The sequence below is a fragment of the Parasteatoda tepidariorum genome, chromosome 4 (assembly GCF_982258835.1).
Source record: "Parasteatoda tepidariorum strain Cologne lab strain chromosome 4, Ptep-v5.0, whole genome shotgun sequence".
Taxonomy (NCBI): domain Eukaryota; kingdom Metazoa; phylum Arthropoda; class Arachnida; order Araneae; family Theridiidae; genus Parasteatoda; species Parasteatoda tepidariorum.
In genome coordinates, this window is record NC_141758.1 from 3,300,040 (window position 1) to 3,325,745 (window position 25,706).

General features: G+C 31.0%; 1 protein-coding gene across 1 annotated transcript; it reads right to left on the reverse strand.

Moving 5' to 3' along the window:
- Nucleotides 1-817: 817 nt before the first annotated feature.
- LOC107453902 (uncharacterized) lies at nucleotides 818-24,952 on the reverse strand. The gene is made up of 5 exons (XM_016070915.4): nucleotides 24,775-24,952; nucleotides 15,118-15,273; nucleotides 8,943-9,116; nucleotides 1,514-1,902; nucleotides 818-1,014 (listed from the first exon to the last, which is right to left on the reverse strand). Exons 1-5 carry the CDS (start codon nucleotides 24,832-24,834, stop codon nucleotides 867-869), a joined length of 927 nt encoding a protein of 308 aa, XP_015926401.3. The 5' UTR covers nucleotides 24,835-24,952; the 3' UTR covers nucleotides 818-866.
- Nucleotides 24,953-25,706: the final 754 nt, after the last annotated feature.

Sequence of the window (25,706 nt, forward strand, 5' to 3'; positions counted from 1 at the left end):
CAAAATGCAAAAATTGAGCAAAATAGGTCCAATAGTTCCTGAGAAATTGAATTTTTAAATTGTCGAATGTGTAAGACTCTTTTTCTGACAAACTATTCAACCGATTTCGGTCGAATTTTGTATTTTGCCATCTAAAATTACGTTATTTAAGATGATTTAAAAAATTGTCTTCAATTCAAAACTTTTTCGACTATTGTTTAATAAAATAACAAAAAAATGATAAATATTTACTAAAATTTACTTTTCTAGTCGAATTATATTTGGACAAACGAGTTCTATAATTACGAGCAAAAAGTTTTCAATTCGCTTAAAAATTTCTCGTGATGTAGTTGAATACTCAGAAAATCAAATTTACATTATATGGTCCAAACTTCGGACCCCTCTCCTGACTAAAAAATTTTGACCCTGAAATTTTGAAATTTGACTGAAAATTTTTTTGAATTTTGAAAATTTTGAAAATTTTGAAAAATTTGAAATTTTTTTTGATTTTAAAAATTTTATTTCCGAGATTGCGACTACCCCCTATATATTGGGGGTCAGAAATCTAAATCCATCGAAAAAATGGTATTTTTCTTCAGAAAATGTACGTTTTTGTGTCTGATTTCATAACTTAAATTATCGTCTCCACTTATTGATTAGCATATTTGAGATCACCCCCTCCAACCATTAACCTAGAATGTGAAGATCCGATTATTAGATCAAAAGACATTAAGTTTGCTTCGTTTACTTATTTGCGTACTGTACATTTCATGCTGCAGTTAAAAAAATCTTATAGATATTTTTATTGATATAGATTAAAACTCGATAAAATACCAAATATATTTTCATAACGTTTTATTGTTTAAAAGTTAGCAGTTAAAAGATTCTCATCTTCGTTGTTTTAAAATAAAATCACAAACTAATTCGGCAAACATGTCTGGATATTCTATGTGCAAGGGATAGTCAACTCCTTCTTTTATAGCTTTATAAAGAGCTCTTGGAAATAGCTTCAGAAATTCGACTCTTTCATCTAACCTAAAACATGTAATAGCACAATGAATGTTTTTATCACATGGAAAATAAATCATTGTTGTTTTAAAAAAATAAATCGTTGCACTAAAATTATTGTTAGTTTTAAGATACATAATATTTCAAAAATATTTCTAAATAGCACTTACGATAGATTTACATATTTTTTTTTAATTTGATAACTTCGAGAGAGAAATTCTGCAAAGAAATATTTCGCCCAATTAGAGAAAAGGATAGATGGAGAATTTAATCTAACCGTGAATTCTATGGAGAATACAAATAATCTAATATACCATCAAAGTTTCTCTCATCAGATGGATTGGGTATATTTTTCTGATGCAACAACTCAAAACCTGTTAGAATGGTTACCTTTGCATTTAATAAAACCTTTATAATCACGCCTGCACAATTACTGACACCCAATAATGAGAATTGCAACAGTAGTGGTAAGTTATGCAGAATTTAGTTAGATAATTTAGATCTCATTGATTAAAAAAAAACTCACACATTATTTGAAGAATTTGTCCCATATATCATCAGGACCGGACCTTTAAACACCCCACTCTTCTTCCATGGTTCGCAAGGCATGTTCTCCGCTATGGATTTCAAATTAAGGTTCCATTCGAATCCACTCCTATCCTTATTAGGCTTGAGAGGTAAATCACTTCCGTCCCAAATTCTAGGTTTGTTTTGCCGCTTCTTAATCGTATAGTAATAGTGTCTGACGACCATACAGGAAACGGCCGCCCTCTTCGCCTTATTTAAACCTTTATTGAATGAGATGAATTCTAGTATTTCATCAAACTTTTCCACCGATTTTTTAAGCTGCTCTCTGTTTTTCGAATGACTGTTGAGAGATGTGTCTTCTGTTATGAGTGAATGTATTCTTTCAGGCTAGAAAATAAGAGGAAAGTTAATAACAAGCAAAGAAAGTAATATGAGAGAAGGTCAAATGAAAACAAATCGCTTTTGCAGTATAGAGCGAAATTCGAAAATTTTGCTAGCAGGCAATTAACAGCTGCAGTATTTTTAACAGTAGACATTTTTGAAACACGTGACTATTTTTTCAAGAATTAAACATTTTCACCATTAAAAAACTTTTGTTATTAATAACATAGGGCATTAATTTTGAAGCATTTCGTAAAATATGATATACACGGGGATCAACTTTTATTTTTTTATTTTAAATAATACTTATTACCAAAATTAAGTAAGCATCATGAACGTCAATAATAGCTATTCAATTTTTAATGACTCTCGAAAAGAATTTGTACTATTCCTTCTATAATTTTGCTTTTAAGAACATAGTTCATTTTTTTTAATGTTAACTGATACTTATTATTACCAAAATTAATGAAGCATCATTGGTGTTAATAATAGTATGACGATTTTTCACGCATTTGCTAAAAATTACTTTTCTTCCAAAAATTTTGCTTCTTAGTAAGTAGTTTTTAATTTCAATTAGTTCCTATTACCAAAATTATTTAATAATCATTTCCGGCAATAAGATTGGCGTTGAGATGGTGATTTTTTTACGTTTCTCCTAAATGATTCAGTTCTATTTCAGTATTAATTTGGCTTATCAGTCGATAACTAATTTTTTTAATTTCATTTACCTTGCATTTTAAATTGCTTAGTTTAACAAATGCACGTTTTAAAAGCGTAACTACAAACAAAATAAACACATGGTTTCAGATAAATTCAGGAATACTAATTTAGTGACGTAGTCCGCCAATGCTATCACGTTCTCGTTGATCGAGTTATTTTGACAAATTTTATCCATAAAATATTTGATAAAATGAAGGAATCGTCTGCAATTCAATTTTTATCAATGGCAAGCGTTAAAACAATAAGAAAGCTTTATTCGTTTATCGGCCAGCTGGAACAGTTCGTAATTCAATGTTTCAATTTTGACAGTAATCTTCCCCATGGTTGGAACTCCCAGGGTGCTTTTGGATAAGTAATAATAACAATTTTAATAGTATTTAGTTTAATACTTTTGGATCAGTAGTGTTCTTTTTGTAACAAGGCTTCCTGCTGTATTTTCATATGAAAAGTTAAACGAACATAATACATTGGATAGTGGGAAACATAATGAAATTTTTCAAGGAAATGAAGTTTTATTGTACGTAAATCTAATTTCACTTGTAAAATATTATTTTAAATTGCAAATATTTTCAAAACCTATCCATTTGAGTGAAGAGTTAGACCGTTTCAGTGATCTGTTTGAGATAAGGCATTCTTTGCTGCAATCGTTGAGAACAAACACAAGATTAGGACGGTAAAAAAGATTTGAGGTCTGAGAGTGGACACATGAACGTAAAGAATCAAATTACTTTTCCATTATGTCTACAATTTCAGAAAAAACGGTTCAGCGTTGAACTAGAATAATAATGCATTGAAATATGAAATCGGGGAAAAATATTGTAACTCAGAAAAATGAGCTGAATTGAAGATTGTTTCTATTCAAGTTGTTGTTACTTATTCTACTTGGCCCAGAAGGCTAGACCAAACCCAGAAGACCGTTCACCGACAGAAAGTCATATACCATTGCCGGACCCTCCAAGATAAAATTCTTCTCTAGCCCCATACAGGACAGCAAATGATCAGGTGTAGCCTGGTGTACATTACATTTTAGGCATGCAGGGAAAGTCTTTTGACCCTGAACAAATGTTAGTCCGCTGGTATGACCACTGATTAGTCTTATGATAGCTGTCTACAGTTTTCTATCACCTTTTAGCTCCAGAGCAGCCCCAGGACTAGCAGCCCAGGAGCAGCACCAGGATACCAATCATGACTGGGTGGAATCCTCCAAGTGCTGTTATTTAATTTTGTGGTGTTTTAGAGGAATGAATAGGTTTTTCGATGATTGAAATATTTAATAATAAAATGAATTTACATATATGGTGAAATAGGAATAGTTTATGAAAAATATGAAATGATTAGGAAAATATGAACCGTCTGCCCCGTTTGCACAAACATCAGCCCCGGCTGGGCTATGAAGTTAATTCGTTCAACAACAAACGAAGACTGTTTCTTTTCCATTAAAAAGGAATGGTGGTGGGGCGGGGAAGTTGTGTGCGCTGGAAATAATGGAGGCAGTAGAAGGGAGGAGAGGGGGAGGAGAGACAGCTCTTTTCCTCATCCTGCATTGTCTGTCTTTACTTCTGCATAGATTTCATTGTATGTTAGAAGGCCACTACTATCCATAGGATCATTAGCAGCCTCCTTGGCTAGTTCATAGGCCAGATCATTAAAGCAAAGGTTTACGGGGTAGGGGATCCACTGTAGATGTATGTCATTGAGAGAAGAGTAAGTCTTCAAATTGTTAATGATATTCAGGCCAATACTGTCACCGATGTTTCGCCAATTGCTCAGATATTGTATTGAGCTCTTACTATCCGTGAAAATTCAAATATTCTCTGTACTCTCAATGGAAATCATGTGTTCCAGAGCCGCGTTTATGGCGATTAGTTCTGATCTAAAAACTGAACAATGGTTTGGATCACGCCTTTTAATTTTTGTGATGACATCTTGGTTTTTTATGACAACACCACTACCAGTGTTGCCATTATCAAGTTTACTTCCATCCGTGGAAATATGTACTGCTTCAGTTGGGTTGTTGTGGATTGTCTCCAATGCCAACTGTCTAAGAAGTGCTGAATGCTGATTTTTCTTAGTACTGGAAGCCAAAAGTTCCTCGGGAAAGAAGACCCTCGGAAGGTCTTTCAATGGGTTCATACTCTGTTCTATTGAGCAGTGTTCTTTGTCAGGGAACAGCAGATTAAATTTACCTGCCCTGCGAAAGGGACTGTCTCTTTTTAATCTCTGAACATCTGTCCAATTCATTAAATAGATAGAAGTGCGATGTTGGTGTCCATAGCTGTATAGTTTGTTGTAATATTTTGCGGTTCTAGAAGTCCATCTCATAATCAATGGTTGTAGGTTAGCCTCGTATAAGACAATCTTACTAGGACTGCAATTACGTAAGCCCCTAAGAATCCGTGCAGCACTCAGCTGTATCCTTTCATGCTTTTTTATATTACTGGCAGAAGCTGGCAGTAAAATCTGGAATCCATATTCCAGTATTGGTCTGATGAAGGAAGTGTAAGTTGTCCTTAGGGTATTGGCATCTGCTCCCCAGTCCCATCTAGAAATATATTTCAAAATGTTGAGTCTCTGTCTTGCCCTCTCCACCAGATTGGCTATATGTCTGTTGCAGGTAATCTCAGGGTCAAGTGTAAAACCCAGATATTTTGGATAATTTTCATACTTAAGAACATAACCATCTAAAACAATCTTAGGTTGGTAACTATAGAGATGTTTGTTTGTGGTAAAGAAACTCACTACCGATTTCTTTGGTACCCCCTCCCCCCAGTCCTATTATGCTGCCTCATCGTGGTGGGGTTGGTGATCCAGGGTGGAATGGGTGAAGTACGTCCGGAGTTTAATACTCCTGGTAGGGTCACCCAAGGCGTGAAGGCCATTCCACTATACCCAGCTAAAGCATAAAGGCAACGGTCAGTCTTCTTCCATCGGGCGTCTACAATACTAGTACCAATAGAAGCTGCACACTTCTCCTTCACCATGAATCGTTCTGTTCAAGTTGAACCATTGATCAAGAGCAATCGCGTATTTGTGCTTGGAAACTAAGCGTGTTAAAACTCCTGACGGGCATGCACTTTCTACATCTCCCACAAGGCAACGTGATAGAAAATCATCCGATCATCGTCATCGTTGGCATTAGAGACAGCCTAAAGTTGTATAAACACACTCAAACTTTGATTATGTATAAAAGAATTCAAACAAAATTATTTTTTTTTGAACTAGGGGGCTAAGCTCCCTGTTCACTGACGCTCGCCAACTTTGATGATTGCTTCGCATTAATTGCGATTTCTTGGCATGAAACAGTTGAAATTATGACTAAAATATATGTACTAAAAAGAACACTTGTGTCTCCACTTCCCATGTCAAAATATTTCTCTTCCTAATTTATACAATTAAGATCTATTAGTGAGCAGAAATCATTTTTCTAACTAATGATTATTTGACATAACATTTAAAATTAAAAGTAGGTTGTTAGTGAGTTCATAACTGTAATTTAATATTTTTCCTTACCGGATGTATTTTAAATACAATTTTTGCATTCATCTCTTTATGCATGAAGCTAAATCATTTAATGAATTTCTTTCACCGTAATTCATTACAGTATATCAATGTAATTTGCACCAAAAAATAATAATTGTAAAACGGTTCATAAGATCAGATACCTATTTAAATAACTTTATCTTAAAATGTAACGTAGAATTACATTATTCTAATAATAATGCTAAAAACAATCCTTGGAAACTCTTAATTTAGAAAAAAAAATCAAAAACGTAATAATAACAATACAGGCGAATACCTTTAAATTAAGGATGCAAAAATATTTATAGGAAAACAATAAATTTATGATTTATGTAGGGTATCTACCACAACAAAATTACAATTACAATTCACTAGTATATAAGACATGTTAACTCGACTCTATGTCGGGGTACCTTTTCATAAATGACGGTTGACATTTTCGATCCCACATTTATATCAAATTTATGCTGATGACAACCAAACCAGCATAAAAATTAATGCGGGAAAATTGGCTCCTATACCATTGTGATTTTAGAGCCAATAAAAATGTATTGACAACAATTGGAAAACTGCAACACTAGATTTATATATGTTACGGCCAAAGCCCGAATTCGGCAACTTCGCGAATTGCCCGGCCAAATCGCGAAATAGCTTATATCGCTGTAAATTGGCTGGCCAATGTCCGATCTTTTCCTGATTTCGGGAATTGGCCGGCCAGATCACGAAGTGTCATGAGAGGATCAGCCAAGGTTGGAAGAAAAAATCATTGGCACATATTATTAGCTCTGTATAACCATAACTTCTTTCTTTAAAAATTACTAGCTGCCGTACCCGCAGCTAACTGCTGTGGGATGTGGCCATTTGAGACAAAAATTTTAAATTTTAATTTAAATTAAAAAAATTTAATTTAAACTTATTTACATTTTAAATTTTAATTTAAAAACTTGTCTATTTTTAATAATTCTAAATTAGCAGATTTATATTTTTATTAACTGTTTAATAAAACAAATATTAAAAATTTGTGATCTCACCGCACCGCCCGGTATGTGAAAAAATATACTACTAAAAATTTTTTTCTTCTGTGAAGTTAAAGTTATTAGAAACACAAAAGATATTAAAAAAGTAGTAAAATGGTCAACATAAAAAATTTACATTCTTGACCGGGCATTCTTGAATGAGTTTTGGCCAAAACATCGTGGCCACTTCTCGAAATGGCCGTAGCATATATATATATATATATATATATATATATATATATATATATATATATATATATATATATATATATATATATATATATATATATATATATATATATATATATATATATATATATATATATATATATATATATATATATATATAGCATTTTTATATATTTTACACATAGAGAATTTGAATTTAAATGTGATAACAAAACCGATAGTGATATTGTTTTAATAATTCGATTGGCTTTAAATCTTTAAAAAAATTTCACAATGCCCTGCCCGAGCAGGTGATTTTTATTTTCTACGTAAATTTACTTTAAAATAAATTTTGACCTTTATCATGATATGTATTAACTCATATAGTGTTTTAACTCATGTAATGTTCATTTATTGTACTTACTTATCATATGTGCTCTAATGAGGAAGGTTAGTTCGGTTGTAAGTGAATGTTGGTTGAAATTTTGTTGTAATGAATAGTTACATTTATTTAGACACTTTCATTACTATACTTTCAAAAAAGATGTTTCGGCTCGCAAAACCTTCATCCGGTTATGTATTGTTTAGACTAACATGCTTGAAATGGCATGTGAAAAGCTTACAATTTTTGAGTTCTAGTTTGTATCTAGCTTGTATCATGAGCAAAATAAATTCCAGGCGTTGTTATTTTTTGAACTAAGCAATTTTGAAAATATCAATTTTATTCACCATGAAATCTTTTATTCTTATTCTTTTCTAATAAAATAATTATTTTTAGAAAATAGTAAAAAAAAAAGTTGGAATAGTAAGGTAGGTAGGTACTTTATTTACGTCGCACAAGAGCTGCACAATGGGCTATAGAGGACGGTCGGGGAAACATCCCTGAGAATGATCCGAAGATATGCCATAGCATCTTTGACTAAATATAGTAAATTTGGGAAAAAATTTTACAAATACTGGACTGGAGAAAAGTGGGAAAAAAGGTTAGGAAGTATAGTTATTTTGAAAAAATATTACACAAATATTAGAGTGAAAATACAGAGGGAAAAATGTTAGAAAATATAGTTAATTTGAGAAAATATTGAACAAATATTGAAATTGAAAGAAATGTAAACCATCATTTGGCCGTACTCTATCAAATACAGTATACTCTCGATGACTCAAAGTTAGGGACGTTAAAAAATTTCGAGAAAGCGAGTTCTCGAACTTAAGTTCTAAAAAGTAAAAAAAAAAATCTAAAATATTGCTCTTAAAAGTAAGAATCCTGAAACATAAGACTATTAAACCTTATATGTAATGATAGTTGACGATAAGTCTAAACAAAACAATGATACTTTTATTTTTAAAAGTAAGACGAGAACAATTACGCATTAAATAGAAAAGAATTGGTTAACAATGAATTTACGCTGTGATTTTTCCGGAAAAGTTCATTTTCTATTTCGAAAAAAAAATTGACATAGCAAGATTTTGAGAAGAAACCCTTCAACATAGGAATTCAAAATAACAGGAAGATAAATAATGAAAGAGGGAAATTTTTTTTTGTTGACGTAACAAGGTTTTTGAGATAGCGAGAGTGTACTGTGCTGACTAAAATTTTAATCGTTGAGTCTTTGATATGCTTACGTATTTCAGGGCTAAAACCATACCGGTCTTCGCACCCATGCCATGACCCAAAATGATGGCTTTCGGCATCATCATGCTGTCCATAAAGTGAATTACGTCATCAGTCATGGAGTCGTAATCCATCGTATCAACCCATTTACTGTCTCCATGGTTTCTGGCGTCTAAGGAATAAACCTAAATAAAAAAGAAAACATGAACATTTATTGCAAACCCGTTCTTTGTGCTGGATGAATAAAAAAATATCATTAAATTAGTACTAAACAATACTACGGAATCTTGCATAAAACTGAAAGGTATAATATGTATGCATAGATTTCTAATTGCGTTTCAAAGCGCAAAAATTAAGAAATTGATGATCATATACAGCATATATACATGGTCCTATATCTGCCTTTAATATTAACCTATAATATTTAAACTTGGTCAGATATTACATTACAACATATTATAGTATTATACTAAAGGACATTATTATAGACAAATTAAAAGCCTAAAACGTGCACATTATTTAAGTATGCATGTTTATATTTAAAAAGTGCGTTAAATAGCGTTATATGAAGAAATTGTTGCTTATCTACTGCATAGAAATATGGGCCTATATCTTCCCTTCATATTATCCTATAATATTCAAACTCTGTCGGGTATTAGATTATAATATACTATTCAATCATACTAAAGGAAATAATTATACACGAATTAGCGAGACCCGCAATGTGGCATGACACAGTAATAATAACGACACCATTTATAACGCTGAAATAATTTTGATTATTTCTTTATTTATTATTATTTGTTGGCTGCTCCGGTGGCTTTACGTTATAAAATTAAGCAAAACATTTTTTTGTAGTTCATCCCATCAGAATAGAGATTAACTGTGTTCAGCATCACTCCGTACGATGCTACTGTTCACAGCCAACTCAATGATAGTCGAAATTTTCTACTATCAGAATTTCATCATACTATCAAGTTCGGATTACTTTAGAAATAGTAATTGAATGGCGCAGTCTTCTCATGCTTCCACATTAACATCTGACATAGTGAAAAAAAATGAACGAATTATTAAAGTATGTGTAATAAACTATCTTTTTGATCAAAAAGAGCTATGAGCTAGCAAATGTAGTTGAAGATACAATCGTCAAGAGTTAAATTTAAAACAATGGTTAACCAATAAGATAATTTCATTTATTTTTCTCTCAGCCCACTCAAACGGTTCATAGTTCCTTTCCCTTGCATTGAACAATCAGTATGCCTAATTTCCTCACTCTCGGTTGGTTGGCTTAGTAGTTTATAAAGGACACACAGACAAACGTTCATTTATTTATCTGTTGTTGTAAAATAGAACTATAATGTGATAATTATAAAAACAATTGTCATGGTCATCTCTACTGGGTTTAAGAATAGCTAAATTATTTTTATAATATTGGATTGACTTAAAAGTCTTTGTGCGTTTTTTTTCAAAGTCATATACTTATTTAAAGGTTAATCAATGATATGTGTTCGACGACCTTTCGACATTGTTTGGTGAATTCCTCGTTTGTAAAAGAACCTGACCTTATTTGCAAAAAATTGAACAAGGTGCTGATTTGCATCCTCATTTGAATTTAACATTATTCCACACAAGGAGTTATGAAAAGAAGGATACTGGGAATGTGACGACGCAAGGTGAGGTGAGTTTGGTGGGTGGGGTAACAAATCCCATCCAAGTATTGATGACTTTTGACCGGTCACCAATGATGTATGTGGTTTTGCGTTGTCGTGCTGGAACACTACTCCTTTACGATTGACGAGCTCTAGACGTTTCTGGGGCCCTATTACCAACTCACCGAAATTTATTCCGCTCGGAAACTAGCTTTCATCGGATTACCAATTTCGTAAAACCCACTTTTCCGTAACATGAGCATATCGGAATCCGGAATCGTTACCGCCATTCCGTACGATTCCGGCGAAATTAAAGTTTGCAGGCGGGACTAACTTTGACCAATTAGAAAATTTCTATAATTCTAATTTATTAATCTGGCAGCGATATGTTTGTTTTCTCTTCTTCTATGCGAGCTAAAATATCATTAACTTAGGACTGAAGGCTTAAAAATTCAGCTGAGCAGATGAATGAGGCTGATCGGAAGAGAAGAATGGTATTGAACTGAGAAAAGCCATAGCTTTCGAGAACAAAGTGTTGTCAAATAAAAATAATTTTTGTTAGTTATATATTTGTTTCATTAGTGCTTATTTTAAAATTAAATTACATAGTAGTTTGATAATTTTTAGCGTAAAATATATCTTTGCCACGTGATTACCAGTGTCTTTAATATTTTATGAATAATGGGCGCAGTTTGCTTTTGGTAGCATTGGAATCTCGAGTAAAATAAAGTATTTTTTTAAGACTGTTAGTAGGGCATTTTTCAAATACATCACATTTAATAGATAGGCTTTTTAATATATCACAACAGTTTATAACATAATTCCGAAAGTTATTTTGTTCCATTTGTTCGTTAACAGCTCTAAAATGATTAACTAATAAATAATTAATTACTAACTAATAACTAATAAATAATTAACTAATAACTAATAAATAATTAATTAATAAAATAATAATTCTTAAAATTTAAAAGGAATAATATGAATTTATATTAAATAAGAGATAAATGAGTTTTTAAAATTCAATAATCTTTAATAGTATTGGGAACCTTCAACATTTAGATGTCTTTTAATTATATGGCTTATTAAATGCAAATAAAAAAACTCGGTATAAAGTATTTTAATGTAACCATAATTCTCCAAATTTTCTTGTACAGTTTTAAAAGGCTCAAAGGGAGAAATGCTGCCACTTCGATTGGCTCAGTATTTTTGTGCTCTGCGTCTGTAATTTACTAAACTTTTGTATATTTTTCTTGGTTTTTTAGTAACAATTTATTCTGCAGTTGTTGTATTTGTTGCTAACTTGAAGCATTATCACATAGTTGATATACTTGTTTTTTTTTCGATCGCTTATAACGAAGTTATTTAAACATTGCTAATTTGTTCACAGTTAAGTAAACAAATTAATAAATAAGCAAATCTGAAACTAATTTATAAATGTTTATTCAAAAAAGCGAAAGTTTTTTATTCCATCATGGTAACAATTCTGCCACGAATTCTTGCAGCGTTTCTGCCCTCACATGCTGGCAAGCCAGTATTAAATGACATGTCATCTTCTGAAAGGGTATCATATGTAATAACATACCCATCCTTCATACACATTTTGTGCAGTACAGCACAGGCATTCACAATCATGCCAGCAATTGTTGGTGTATAGTGTAACACTCTTTCTTTAAGAGGCATCTAAATCTTCCTTTTAATGCATCTTTCAATGACGTTCCTCCCGAGTCTGCTTGCAATTATAATTTTCCTCCACCAATTTTGATGTTCCTGCGATAGGGGTTATGAGCCATGGCTCTAGTGGATAGCCAGAATCACCTAAATAAATAAATTAGTACAAAGCTTAAAGTGGTACAAAGTTCTACCCATAACATTAAATGTACTAACTAAATCAGGAATAGTTTAACGCATTATTTTAAAAGGAACTTTCAAACTTTAATAATATTTGAAAAGTTTAATGAAAAAAAAATATGAACACAACTTTCTAACAATGTTAGGAAAAAAATTATTTGAATGTAATAAAAAATATGAACTGAATTTCTAATATATCTAAAAATTATTATCATAATCAATTCTTAAAGTTATAAATGCATTAAATGTGTAAATTTTATCAGAATATTAATATCCACTTCTGAATACAATTAGAATAAAATTCCAGAAGGAAAATCAAGGTGGTCTATAATTATTTTCATTGCAAGCAATTTTGGGAAGGAGAAAATATATAAGGAGTTGAACTAAAATATAACCCATCAAAATTTTGGAAAGATTTCCGTTTTGCGATTTACGGCAAGGCAAACATTTAGATACCTATATATTTTTAAGTTAGCGAGTATAAATTCCATTTGGAGCATTGGCGATTTTTTTCCTATCTGCTTACATTGTAAAAATTCGCCAATGCTTACCTAGTGCTGGAAGCATATATAATCATGCGAATCTTATCCCCATGCTTTATGACTGTTATCGAACAATAACTAAACAAAAAAAGCTAAGTAAAATAATAATAAATCACTGCAAAATCCCATGTTTCCAACTTTTATAAACATAAGTTTTAAGTTGAATAAAAACTAGTTATAACTGATAATTAAGAAATTATAGAGACATATTTTATTGTATAAAAGAACAAAATAAAATTACGTACTTACTTTAGTTTCTACAGAGAAGGCATTTCTGCTTGAAGTCCAACGCTGGCCGAAGTTTTTCTATGAGTTCGACACAAATGTTTTCAGTCAATCTAAATTGACTTCCAAATTCTTTGTCGGGCTATTGAAAGATCTTAAATCTTTGGGGCCGATAGATCTTTCTTTTAATAGTGCTTCGATCACTCTCTTCAGCAAAAGCTAGTTGCTTGACGGAAAACAGCACCATTTTGATCACTAAAATAAACAAACTCCAATCGGAATTTAGATTTCCCTTGCTCTAAAGCTGCCGGAATCGGATTCGTCATTATTTCGCATCGAAATTTAGTTCCGAGCGGAATCAAGAGCTCGTTAAACGGCCTAACTGACATTCACGAATTTATGACGTCACGAGAGCTTAATTTCGATCGGAATCAGATTCCGTGAAGCTGGTGATATGGCCCCTGCTGGATGACAAATTCGTTCAAATTGTCTAATTGCCAGCAGTACAGATGCGAATTGATTGTTCCGTTCCTTTGTTGGAGTTCAAAAAACACCATATCTTTCCAATCCCACATTACTGAGAGCCTCCTCTGATGAAATTCTAGATTTGAAGTCGTTGATAGCGAATCTTCACCTCAGGTCTAAAACCGTTTGCGCAACACATTGTTGTCCTCTCCTCACCCCTCAGTTAAAAAAAATGGTCATTTTCTTCACACTCTTTTGGATTTATCGGGTTCTTATGGACACCGTCTCTAGCCCATATCCAACGAATATAATCAAACTGATAGAATTCTGCCCTCAACGTAAAATTATTATTGTTTCTTTACTAAATAAACGAATATGAAGTATTCCACTCAGAATAAAATTCAAATCCTTATTAAAAACTAATTTTAGTTTTTTTCTGAATGCATGGAAAATCCACATAATCTAACTGGAAAATTTATGCAGATCTACCTGGGGGTTGCCCATCAACGTCTGTCTGTTGGATTTCCATATGGGTAGCTGATATCGAACTTCATGGAGTGCCCATTTCATCCCATATGGATAATTCCTTTATCGGCAGTCTATGTCTAGATTTATATGGGTTGCCCATTTCAACCTAGGGATACTTTATACGGATGTTTTTATATCGGAAGTCCATATAGATTTATATGAGCTCCCCATTTATCCCTATCTTGAGGTAATTCACATGAAAAGTCCATATAGATTTAGATGAGCTCCCCATTTATCCCTATCTTGAGGTAATTCACATGAAAAGTCCATATAGATTTTTATATGTTTCCTATCCGAGACCAAACAGATATTTTTTTATCGGCAGCCCGTATGGATTTACATGGGAAGCCTTTATAGACTCATTTGGGTCACCCATTTGATCCCATCATGGGGTTATTTATTTGGGAATCCCATATATATTTTTATGGGCAGCCCATTTCAATCCATGGTATATTTTTTTATGTCGGAAGTCCATATAGATTTATATGAGTAGCCTACTTATCCCTTTCTGTAGATAATTCACATAAAATGGCTATATAAATTTTTATGCGTTGCTTATTTGAGTTCAAATAGATAGCCCGTTTGGATTTATATGGGTTGTCCATTTGAGGCCATTTAGAGATTATTTATATGGGAAGCCTATATAGATTCATATGGGTGGCCCATTTACGTCCATTACAGACTTTTGATGTTGAAAGCGCATTTAAAGATAGATGGGTTGTTCATTTCAGCATTTTCATTTGATGTTTTTGTCAGGGAAAATAATTCACGTATAGCGTAAATGCGCATGAGCTTGGTGCTGTATTTACACATTTTTTTTGGATTTTTCAACGCCGAATTTAGAGAGATATTAATTACATCACAGTTTTTACAATGCATGCTAGGTATTCACTTATCGGATCAAAATTGCTTGAAGTAGTTTTACTTACTTTGGTATTTGTTCGAATGGAAATGATTTGACCACATTCGTCCCATGTTTCTTTCCCTCTCATAAGTCCATGGAGTAAAATAATGGGTATGTTTTCCGAATCTAATGATTTTTGGTTTGGAGTGAATTCTTTATAAGCAATGGTACCATCGGAACTCTGAAAAATAGAAAGATTAGCTAAGCAAGAAAATCCAATGATTTTACAGATCCTACAATTTCAAAAACATCCATTAATATAAACAGAAACATAAGAGGCCTTCTTCTTACACTCGGCGGCTGGTCTTAAGTGTTAGAGAGAAATGTGAGCTGGATTAATTAAATGATATTTACCCCGAGGAATTAATCTTGCTTCGTAATCATGGTGATAATATTAATTTCAATATTTTAGATTTGGGTATTATAAAAGTTGAAAATATCTGCTTTGTTGATTTATACGATAAAAGAAATGATTTTAATATTAATAAACTAATTACTTGGAGCTCTAATGTTTCTAGGAGCATCTATTTAAATACCACTTTTAATGAAATGAATAGAATTAAAAGAATATGTAGTAATATTTATTTATCCAAAAAAACAAATCGATGAACTCTTCCAAAATTTGATAAAAAAACAATGGATACCCAACTAAAGTAATAAAATTCTATATAAAATCATTGAGTCAATCGTATATTATTGTAGATATATTTACTAAAAATTTTCTTTGTTAATTTATATGCTTTTTCCATGTGCAAATCCATTTCGGGCAAATCCGTGGCTAAAATTATTTACTAAACATTTCTTAGTTAATTTACATAATTTTTCCATGTGCAAATCCATTTCTGGCAAATCCGTGGCTAAAATTATTTACTTAAAAATTTCTTTGTTAATTTATATAATTTTTCTATGTGCAAATCCACTTCGGGCAAATCTGTGGCTAAAATTATGTGCAAAACAGGCAATTCGTGTTTCTTTCTCTTTTGTATTTTTTTCTTAAATAAATATTTATTTTCTAAAATTATTAACTGTCAACTTCTTTAAATTATCCAGTATAATATTACCTTGCGCACATACATTTTCGGGCCCATCCTTGGTAATTAACAAATCAAACTCACTTCAGTAATGCATTAAGAACGCACTTTAATACAAAACTTCTCTAGTAACGCTTCTAGTTTAATTTGCGCTTTTGTTTTCATTTTTTGCAATCTGGCAATCTTGTTACGAAAATATTTTAAATCATTCTTGAAAAATTTCCTGTTCATGTAAGTTCATTTGAATTCGCTACTCGCTTTATAGATTACATTTCATGTTATATTCTGTTTTTCTTTATATTTTTCGTCCCGCAGTGGACTGATCGTTAAGACACGGTTCCCAGCAGATCACCGAAGTCAAGCATCACTGACTACGGTCAGTGTGCGGGTGGGTGACCACTTGGATCAGTCTGCGTAGGGACCGAGGGTGTGCGGTATTGGTCCTCGTTAAACTGTGCTACCGTAAAGTGCTCGACTTCGCGCGCAGGTCGTCGGGCTACCGAAGCGGGGGTGCCATCCCCTCCGCAGAGGATCAAAATTGTGATGGCATGTCTTCGGATCATCCTCCGGGATGTTTCCCAGACCGTCGCCAATAGCCCATTGTGCAGCTCTAGTGCGACGTAAATTAACAATAACAACAATATTTTATTTTCTGTTTTTAAGTGATATTTATACTTATTATGTTCTATTTTACTTGTTGTAATTTTTTTGTAAATTTTTTGAGTGCTCCTCACACTATTGTATTGATATATTTTGCTTTGGCAATATTGATACAATATTAGAAAGCACTCTTTTTTGCGGTTATAATTGTGTGAGCTGATGAATTTATTTTCCGGATTTTTTAAAATTTTTTGTCTTTTTTTCGGAATTTTTTTTTCCTCCCAGTTTCTTGTTTATTTATTTTATTATTATTTTTCTTTTTCTGCCCCTTGCTTTCTCTCTATATATATTCTAATATATATGTTCTAATACAGAATAAATAATAGCTTAAACCTTAAATTTAAAATATTTTTATTTTTTCAAAGTAAGCAGTTTTGCAAGGTAAGCGAAAACTTCTATATACAACCTACACACTTTACACAGCAATTCGAGGACTTTTAGTTGAAAATGTTGTAGAGCGTACATTTTTATCGAGTTAGACTTTTCGAAATCATTTGAATTTTAAAAACATCTAGTTCTGAGATGTATATACTTTGTGTTTTACAATTTATAAAAATTTCATTGCGAACGATAGATATGTTTCACGTTTAGATACGGAATCATCTCATATCTATTATATCTTTAAATTCAAAATTTTTCCTTTCAGCTCTCATATAATGTATATTTTTTTTTTAACATTTTTTAAAAATGTATTTATGCTAGGGTCCTGTCTCCGGTTACGGCTTTAAGCTCACCCAACTTGTAATGGATGGAAACCATCTTCTCTGGGAAGAAAAGGTGGCAGGTGCGCAATGCAGATCATATTGCCACCATTATGCCACTGGTCGCAAAATTGCAGTGTCTTAAAGTCTCTGACCCCTCCGGCTTACAACTTGCGGATTTTTTGAAATAATTACTAGTTTCTGACTTCAATTTGCTTATGCTTAGCAATTCTTTTAAGCATTTCTAAGATAAGAAAAAATTAATTTTAATAAGTAGAACAGCCTGTTTAATTTTTTACGCTAATGAAGAAAAAATAGAGTTTAATTTATCAAAATTAATCCTTTAAATGTTCTATCAATTAAAAAGACATTTCTGATAAATGAGCAGATGTATTCAGGCATGTATATGCATTCAAAAAATAAAATTCACGTAAATCAATAATCAAGATGGTGCTTGATACTTGTAGAACACTTCATGTATGTCTAATAACTGGAACCACAGACAAAAGTTACTAAAACACTCATGCAGCTAAGAGCTTCTGTTGTTTACACGTCTGCAATTGCGCACTTCTGCTATACTCATCATCAACAGTGGAATTCTGCTGTACACACACCGACAACTGAGGACCTCTCCGATGCACACAGTCAATCGAGTACCACTTCTGTCATACACACAGGTAACTGAGGACTTAAATGATGGATTTTAAAAATAAAGGAACAAATTTAATCTTATCCAATCACAACATTTTTCTAACTGATTTAATGCTGTATGGGCGACAAAAGCTTTTAAATTACCCAAAAAAAATTTATTTTTAAATTTCTTATTCCTATCTTTTCCAAACTGAGTTATACTTAAAACTAGCGCATATTTTTTAAATGGATGGATAAATAAATAATAGTCTCATTGCCGTCGGGTTAGCCATGAGAGGTGTTGTCTCATGCTTCATAATTACCTCAGTACTAATTTCACTTAGAAATTCTGTGGTAAAAATCCCTTTCAAAGTTTAAAGAGCAATTTCAAAAATTAAAAAAATGCAAACAAATGATTAATGAATGAGTCAGCAGCAATTAAGCAATCAAATATAAATCAAATGATATTTTCTCACATGTTTTCTACTTTTTCGAGATATACTTAATAAATTCTGTTATAAATTCAGTTTAACAAATAGTACACTTACGCTAATTAGGTATTAAAAGGAACACACGTGATAAAGTTTCAGATAATCTTATGAACAGCTAATAATATTAACTATATTGAGAGTATTTTTTTTTTTTGTTATTTTCGTTAAGACTGCACTTATTTAGTGTAAGAAAAATTTTGTGTCTAATTAAGAAATTAAATCCTAATCAACCTTATTTAACTAATATTCATACCCCAAAAAAATCGAACCGTAACTCGTACCTTATAACGAAGGTAGGATGTTATTTATAACTTATAACATAAGATTAAAGTTTTTTAAGGAAGATCCAGATATTTCTAATTATTTTAAAAAAATCTATATGTTAACTATTGCTTCAACCATCAAATTACTATTCCATAAATCAATTAGAACATCTTATTAGCTCTAAAGTATTATCTAAGTTGCTCAATAAAACTGAAATTTTTTAAAATTAGGCTCAAAATTTAAGAAAAAATTTTTTTAACGTACAGAGCGAAGAAAAAAAAGGAATTACTTTGAATTTCTTTTGATCGGATCTTCACGTTCCAGGATTAAATCTTGAGGGTTTAAGAGTGTGACCTCAAATATGTTAATTAATTAATGCAGATGATATATTAAGTTACGAAACTTTCCCTGAATAAACATACCTTTTTTTCGACGGATATGTTACCCCCAAACTATATAGAAGGTAGTAGCCGCAATCTAGGAAATAGGGTCCGAATAGTTTGACCAGAAGAGTGATACAAAATATTGACCCCTTAATGTTAATTTTACTAATATTACAGTTAACGAATTAATGCTGCATATCTCAAAATTGTTGTCTACAAAACTATAACTCGAAAAATCTTCTTAATCATAACACAAGACTGAGTTTTTCGAACGTCCCACTATTTTTGTTCTTACATACTACTCATCTTGCACGCAACCTATTTTAAAAGGAGTTCACGACACAAAAGTTTTGTAAATTTTTAGATAATATTTGAAAATGTAATTGAAAGTAATTTTCATTAACAATGATAATTTTAATTAGTAGTAACAAATAATTATAATAATGCCCCTTATTTTAGAAGGGGGAAAATTGCGTTTGTATCTCAATTGGAGGGCAAAATAAAATGTTTGTTCCCCTATATTGTACTTCTAATGACTTTAAATACTTTTAAATTTCACTTTTTCTCATATATTTTTATTTATTTATTTTAACTTTTAAATGATACATTATATTAATATATAAAAAGGATAATTTACTGAAATTTGGAAAAGATATTACTTTTCAGAACTATTTTTAAAAAAAATTAAAATTGCTTAGATTTGTGTTTTATTTTATTAGAGTACATGATTATATGATTCATTCACTGCACACATTGATTAATTACATAAAATAAAAAACAGTTTAAAATTTGATGAAAAAGTTGTTACTAGCATTGTTACTTAAAATTCCTTTTACAAAATAAATATTTTTTTGTATAAAATTTCTTATCGCTTAGAGGTGCTACTCTTTATTATTTGGGGAAATAGTTCCTAAATATAAAAAGCTATGACTAAAATTGACCCTTAAATTTAAGATGTTTCGAAAAAGGGAGTTAGTCATTGTGTGAAATTTATGCTTATGCAATATGTGCTCACATATTAATGCGTATTTACGTCAACAACAAAAAAATTCCCAAATAGCTCGGATACCGTGAGTAGGTTGAATCATGACTATGAACAAAAGGGAGTATCATCAGCTTTCTAAACTAATCATGTGAAAAAAAGGGAATAACTGTATCAGATATTTGAAAGAGCGGTAGTTATATAGGGATACAAGTTGGATGAAAAAAAACCCTACTCTAAAGACGTATGAGGTTTCGCGTTATTATGTTATAGAAATTTTCTTTTGCATTCGTCTCTGGTGTTTCTGTAGACAATATTATCTGATACACACTATTAATTTGATGAAAAACAATATTTCATTATGACTCAATGACCTCGATAATTGAGAGATACGTAATAATGTTCTTTTCATAATAAAAATAAATAAATAAAAATTCCAAAAATCACTTAAAAATCAATCAGACTGAAAGATTATTTTATAATAACTATTACATAATAAAGTTGTGAAAATCGTACCACTTTCCACACATAAATGTTTTTAACGATCGCAAATCATTAACAATGATATTCGAAATAGTTTAACAGTAAAGCACAGCTAATTATATTATGATTTTGGTTATAGTACATGTGCATTAAATACTGAAAATTATTTTTTTTTCTCGAGCTTTTCAAGATGTACGTTTTATGATACAAGTTATCAATTCGTATCACTTGTTTCCTAAACTGTACTAACCTCAAAATTACTGAGGTTTTATGATTAAGCGAATAAGTGGAACATATACAATATTTTAGTTCTTTTTTATGCATATAGAGTGCTCTTAAAACAATGTTTTGTTCCTTCTTCTTTACATACTAGAGAAGGTACGATTTTGGAAAGTCAAAATTTAAGTAATTTTCCTCTAATCAATAAAAGCGCATTGAATATAATGTGGTTCATTTTAGTTATAAAAGATTATGTCATAGAAATCTGGTTTTGGAGCTAATATATGATTTAGTAAAATCGATTTTCGAACCTTATCGTAATAATATACCTGAAATTGAAAAACAGTGATAGTGAACGCTGCATTAGCAAAAAGTGATTTGCATGTCTGGTTTGGCGCGGTTTTGAGCGTAACCATCGACTGTAGGTGATTTCAATTATCAAAGCAAAAGTAGCTGCTGTCCAGCCTATAAAAAGAATAATAAACACTCCACCTAAATCTGACAACTTTAAAACTGATTCTGATGTTCGCTGAGAATGGTCAATGTCTAATTTTCTCAAGACTTCGCTTTTAAAGAGGATATTGTCCATGAATTTATTGTATAAGCCACCACTTAAAATTCGGAGAAGGATTGTATTGAAGCGTTCTTTGCAGCAAAAGTTTTTCCTGATTGCAACCCCTATCGGAAAATTTCCAAAAATGTCCTTCGAATTAAAATACTTTTCTGGGGAACCAAAAGTCGTGCTAAATAGAAAGGGTGGCCCAAGTATTGCTACGTTTTCCGGAACACTTGTGTCGATAAAAGATTGATAATACCATTTATTCTTTTTAATGTATTCACCTAATTCTTTGAAATGGGGTATATTGCTTTTTGACAAATAATCTGCTTCCAGTGTTCGAATCTCTGCCCGGCACTCCATTTTCCCATCTTTGACTGCGGCGTACAGATCCTTGAAATCTTTTAATTGTTTCATTCTGATGGGGGATGTCAAAAAGGACTACAGGACAGAGCTGTAGCACAGAATCAGAACATATGAATAAACGAACTAAATTCCAAGTGGTATCCGTCAGAACATTGAACGAGGGTTGTAGTTTATTCCTTGTCCGAAAGAAGATCCCCACAAATTGAAGAAAACGGAAGTAATGGAATCTTTTGGAGAAATCAATGTTCCAAATAGCACTGTTACAAAGAGCAGTACGATCAAGAATAAAATCCATGCGAATGAGCTGAAAGGATACAAGAAAGCTGATGTTTTTGGCAGAAGTGAAGCATAATTCATTATAAATGTTTTTTCGAGATAGAAGTAAGGTAAGCTAAAATCCATTACAGTTGACCTTTCTTCGGTGATACCTATTAGAGAAAAGGCCATGTCAGCTTCATTCCTTACGAGCATTAAGACCATTCCGGTCCAGTTTCCGAATTTATCCTTGAAACCGTAAGAATAATCTGAGGGAGCAAGAATCTCATATTCGAAATTTAATGTGTCTGACAATAACTTTAAGAGTTCTGGTTGATCAAAACCCGAGATAATCGTTGTGTCATTGATTCTTTTAATTTCTATCCCTCTCATATTGGCTAGAATGGGTAGGACTGCGATTCTAAGTTTAGAATGAAAATATGCCTCTATTTTTTACAAAATATTTTTAGTGTTCAAGTTAGGTCATTTCTTCGTGACTAATTGAGTATGGAAGATGTTGAGCTGGTAAGAAAAGTTCTTCGTAAGATGAATGAATTCGTCTTGGAAACATTCTTCTGGAATAAGTGGAGATATTTTGTCATGTCGATTCTCAGTTTGAATATTAATTCAAAAATTAGATTCATTAAGTCAAGTCAGGTCTTAAAAGCTAGCAGAGAATAAATAATTCGAATTGAAAAGAAAAATTGGCTAGTCCTCCTATTGAGAACGAGTTTCTTTTTTTCTTATGTATAGATTGTTATTTTTAAGGAATTATTTAATGTTAAATAGTTTGGAAACTTTCTGTCTAGATAAAAATCAATTTGATTCCCAAGATTCAAATTGTTTACACACAAGTTAATCTACAATAGTTGCCTGGTTAAAAACTGAATAGTAAAAATTTCAGATATTTATGAAAATTAGTGAATTATCAGGAAATTGATTAATGCAAAACAGAATGATGAGTTTTTACTTTACATATCTTTAATAAATGAAATGAATTTCATATAAAATCATCAAATGTAGGCTTATATAAGCATTTTATTCATCATTTTGTTCCAAAAATGAACGAAATGCCTGCAAAATGCGTGTTTTAAATAGTTTAACGAACACTTGAATAATTAAATGCGTATTTGAAATAGTTTAATTATAATATATGCCAAAAAATAGAAATATTGTGGTATTTTTTTTGTTTTTGTTTTTCCCAACTTTTATATCGATACTATTGGAGCTATAATGATTGAAAAAAAAGTGGTTAAAATGTCAGATCTTTAATGAATATAAAATTCCACATATAATAATAAAATGCAGGCTTTTACAGGTATTTTATTCATAGTTAAAAAAACAAGTGAAGAAAATAAAATGAGAAGCAAGATACATTTTTTGCGTGTCATGTTCTATAAGTATTTTGTTATTCGTGAATGTATTTTAATGATTGTACAAATAAAGTTTTAGTTTCTATAGATTAAACCTTAGTACATAGGTATGATGTTTATTCTTGAGTTATTTACTCTTAATAGTTTATATATCCATATAAAGCATACTTGAAATAATTAAAATGCATATGACATTAAATAAAATAATTGTGATAGTTTGGTTTGTGTTTTTAACCTCCCTTCAATCGATATTATTGAGTATATATTGATTGGAAAACGAAGTGCGTGATTATTAATCGTGCAATAAGGGGTGAAGAACGATTATTCTTTAGGAATTAAAGTTTGAAAATCCTCAAAAACAAGTTGTTATTGATTTTGAACTCATTTGAAACTACTTAACGAACTATTTTTTCCCCATAAAACTAGTTATATGCTCATTATAAGATAAAAGTATTCCATACTTTGCAATTTGTTTGCTTTTGCGTAGATACTTCAACTTCTACCGCATCGAAGATTTTATTTAAAGCTACTTTCTTTTATTCTTTTAAAGCATTCAAATATATCCTAAAACGCTTGAGTTAAGTTATATGCTTTTTATAGTTAAAAGTAAAATGTCTCCTTTAATAAAGAGTGCTTTCAAATTATTGCCATTTCAATAGTTTTGATAAATTATATTTTCACAACAATAATAGCAGATAAATTCGTTTTACTTATTGCTATTTTATTTATTTATTATTGTACTTGTATAATATGACATCTGCGTAAATTGTGAGTATGTTCAGTTTCTGGAATAAGATTTCGTTGTTAAATGTAACAAGTAATATAGTAACGAATAATAATAAATACGGAAAAACAGTTATAACGCTGGCGATAATAAATTATTACTTACGTACTTTATTTTTTGATAACCGCATTCGGTGCTCAGTATGTTACCTTTCAAATATAGGATTAAGAAGGGTGGCTGAACCCGTTTTTTACAAAACATTTGTTTTTCTTGTTAACATCTCAAAATTTCTAAGATTATATTATTTTGCATCTCATGTTTGTCTACGGTTAAAATAGTTTGTACTTCAATTATAAGATACTCACTTTCATTAATGATTTTTTGTGAGCATTTTAAAATGTTTTTTTTTTTTTAAATTAAAAGTTAATTCATGAAAATTTGCTTATGTGAATTTTTTTCATACGAACTTAATTTTTTACGAATTCTAAAAAAAAGCATTTTAAATATGATTATAGAACACAGAATGAATGAATAAGAAGAACGAGAATTAATCCAATGTCTTACCGTTCCGATCCGGCATTGTGAGCTCTTATTACTTTGGAACAGAGGTTTCACAGATTTCATGATTGCATGTATTAAATTTCTTTGTATTTTAGAAAGGTAATCGTGTATACATTGAGTGTAACCGATAATAGGATTCGGGGGCAATTTGTTTTCTCTGAGTCTGAAATGTGAATTTAATTTATCGCCAATAAAGCTGAGATAACAAAAAAATATGTTATCTTTATGAAACTGGCTGACGGATGCAAGTCACATTTGACTGTGATAACATGCTATACAATGAATACTTAAAAATTATTTAATTTATTTCCTGTTGACTAAAATTATTATTGCTCAAAAATATTTTTGTCTGGTGGAGCATTTTTAAAACCATCCCATAAACAAGTAGTTACTCATTAATAGAACAAATTAAATTTGTCAAATTTATTGCGAATATTATTTAACAAAAGAAATAAAGTATGTAAAACAAATATTTATAAAGATAAACATTTAAAAATTACGAACTCTTTAAAATTTAATGAACTCTATACAATTTATCCCGATTAATTTTCGTGCTTTATCATTTAAAATGACATTTAAATTAAATTCAAGCAAAAATTTAGATTTGAGTCACATCCCGAATTTAGATCTTTAACTGTGAAACAAAACTTCAAAACTTGTGTTTCAAAACTTTGAAAACTTATTTAACTTATTGACTAATAAACAGTGCTTTACAGAAGAATATGCATCATCATTACTATTAAATAATCATCTTAATTTATTTAAAAAATACATATATACACTTTTGTTGTATTTTCTAAATAATCATCTTAACTTATTTAAAAAATACATATATACACTTTTGTTGTATTTTACTGGAATATAAGATTAATTATGAGTATTATCAAGAAAGTATAAAAACAAGATAAAAAAAAATAGTAATCTTAAACATGTTA

Excerpts from the sequence above, each read along its gene's own strand:
- LOC107453902 (XM_016070915.4), bottom strand. The coding sequence starts at position 24,834 with ATGAAATCTGTGAAACCTCTGTTCCAAAGTAATAAGAGCTCACAATGC. Across the intron at positions 9,117-15,117 it reads CCATTCGAACAAATACCAAA|GTTTATTCCTTAGACGCCAG; the intron begins GTAAGTAAAACT and ends TTTTTTATTTAG. Across the intron at positions 1,015-1,513 it reads ACAAATTCTTCAAATAATGT|GTTAGATGAAAGAGTCGAAT; the intron begins GTGAGTTTTTTT and ends TACATGTTTTAG.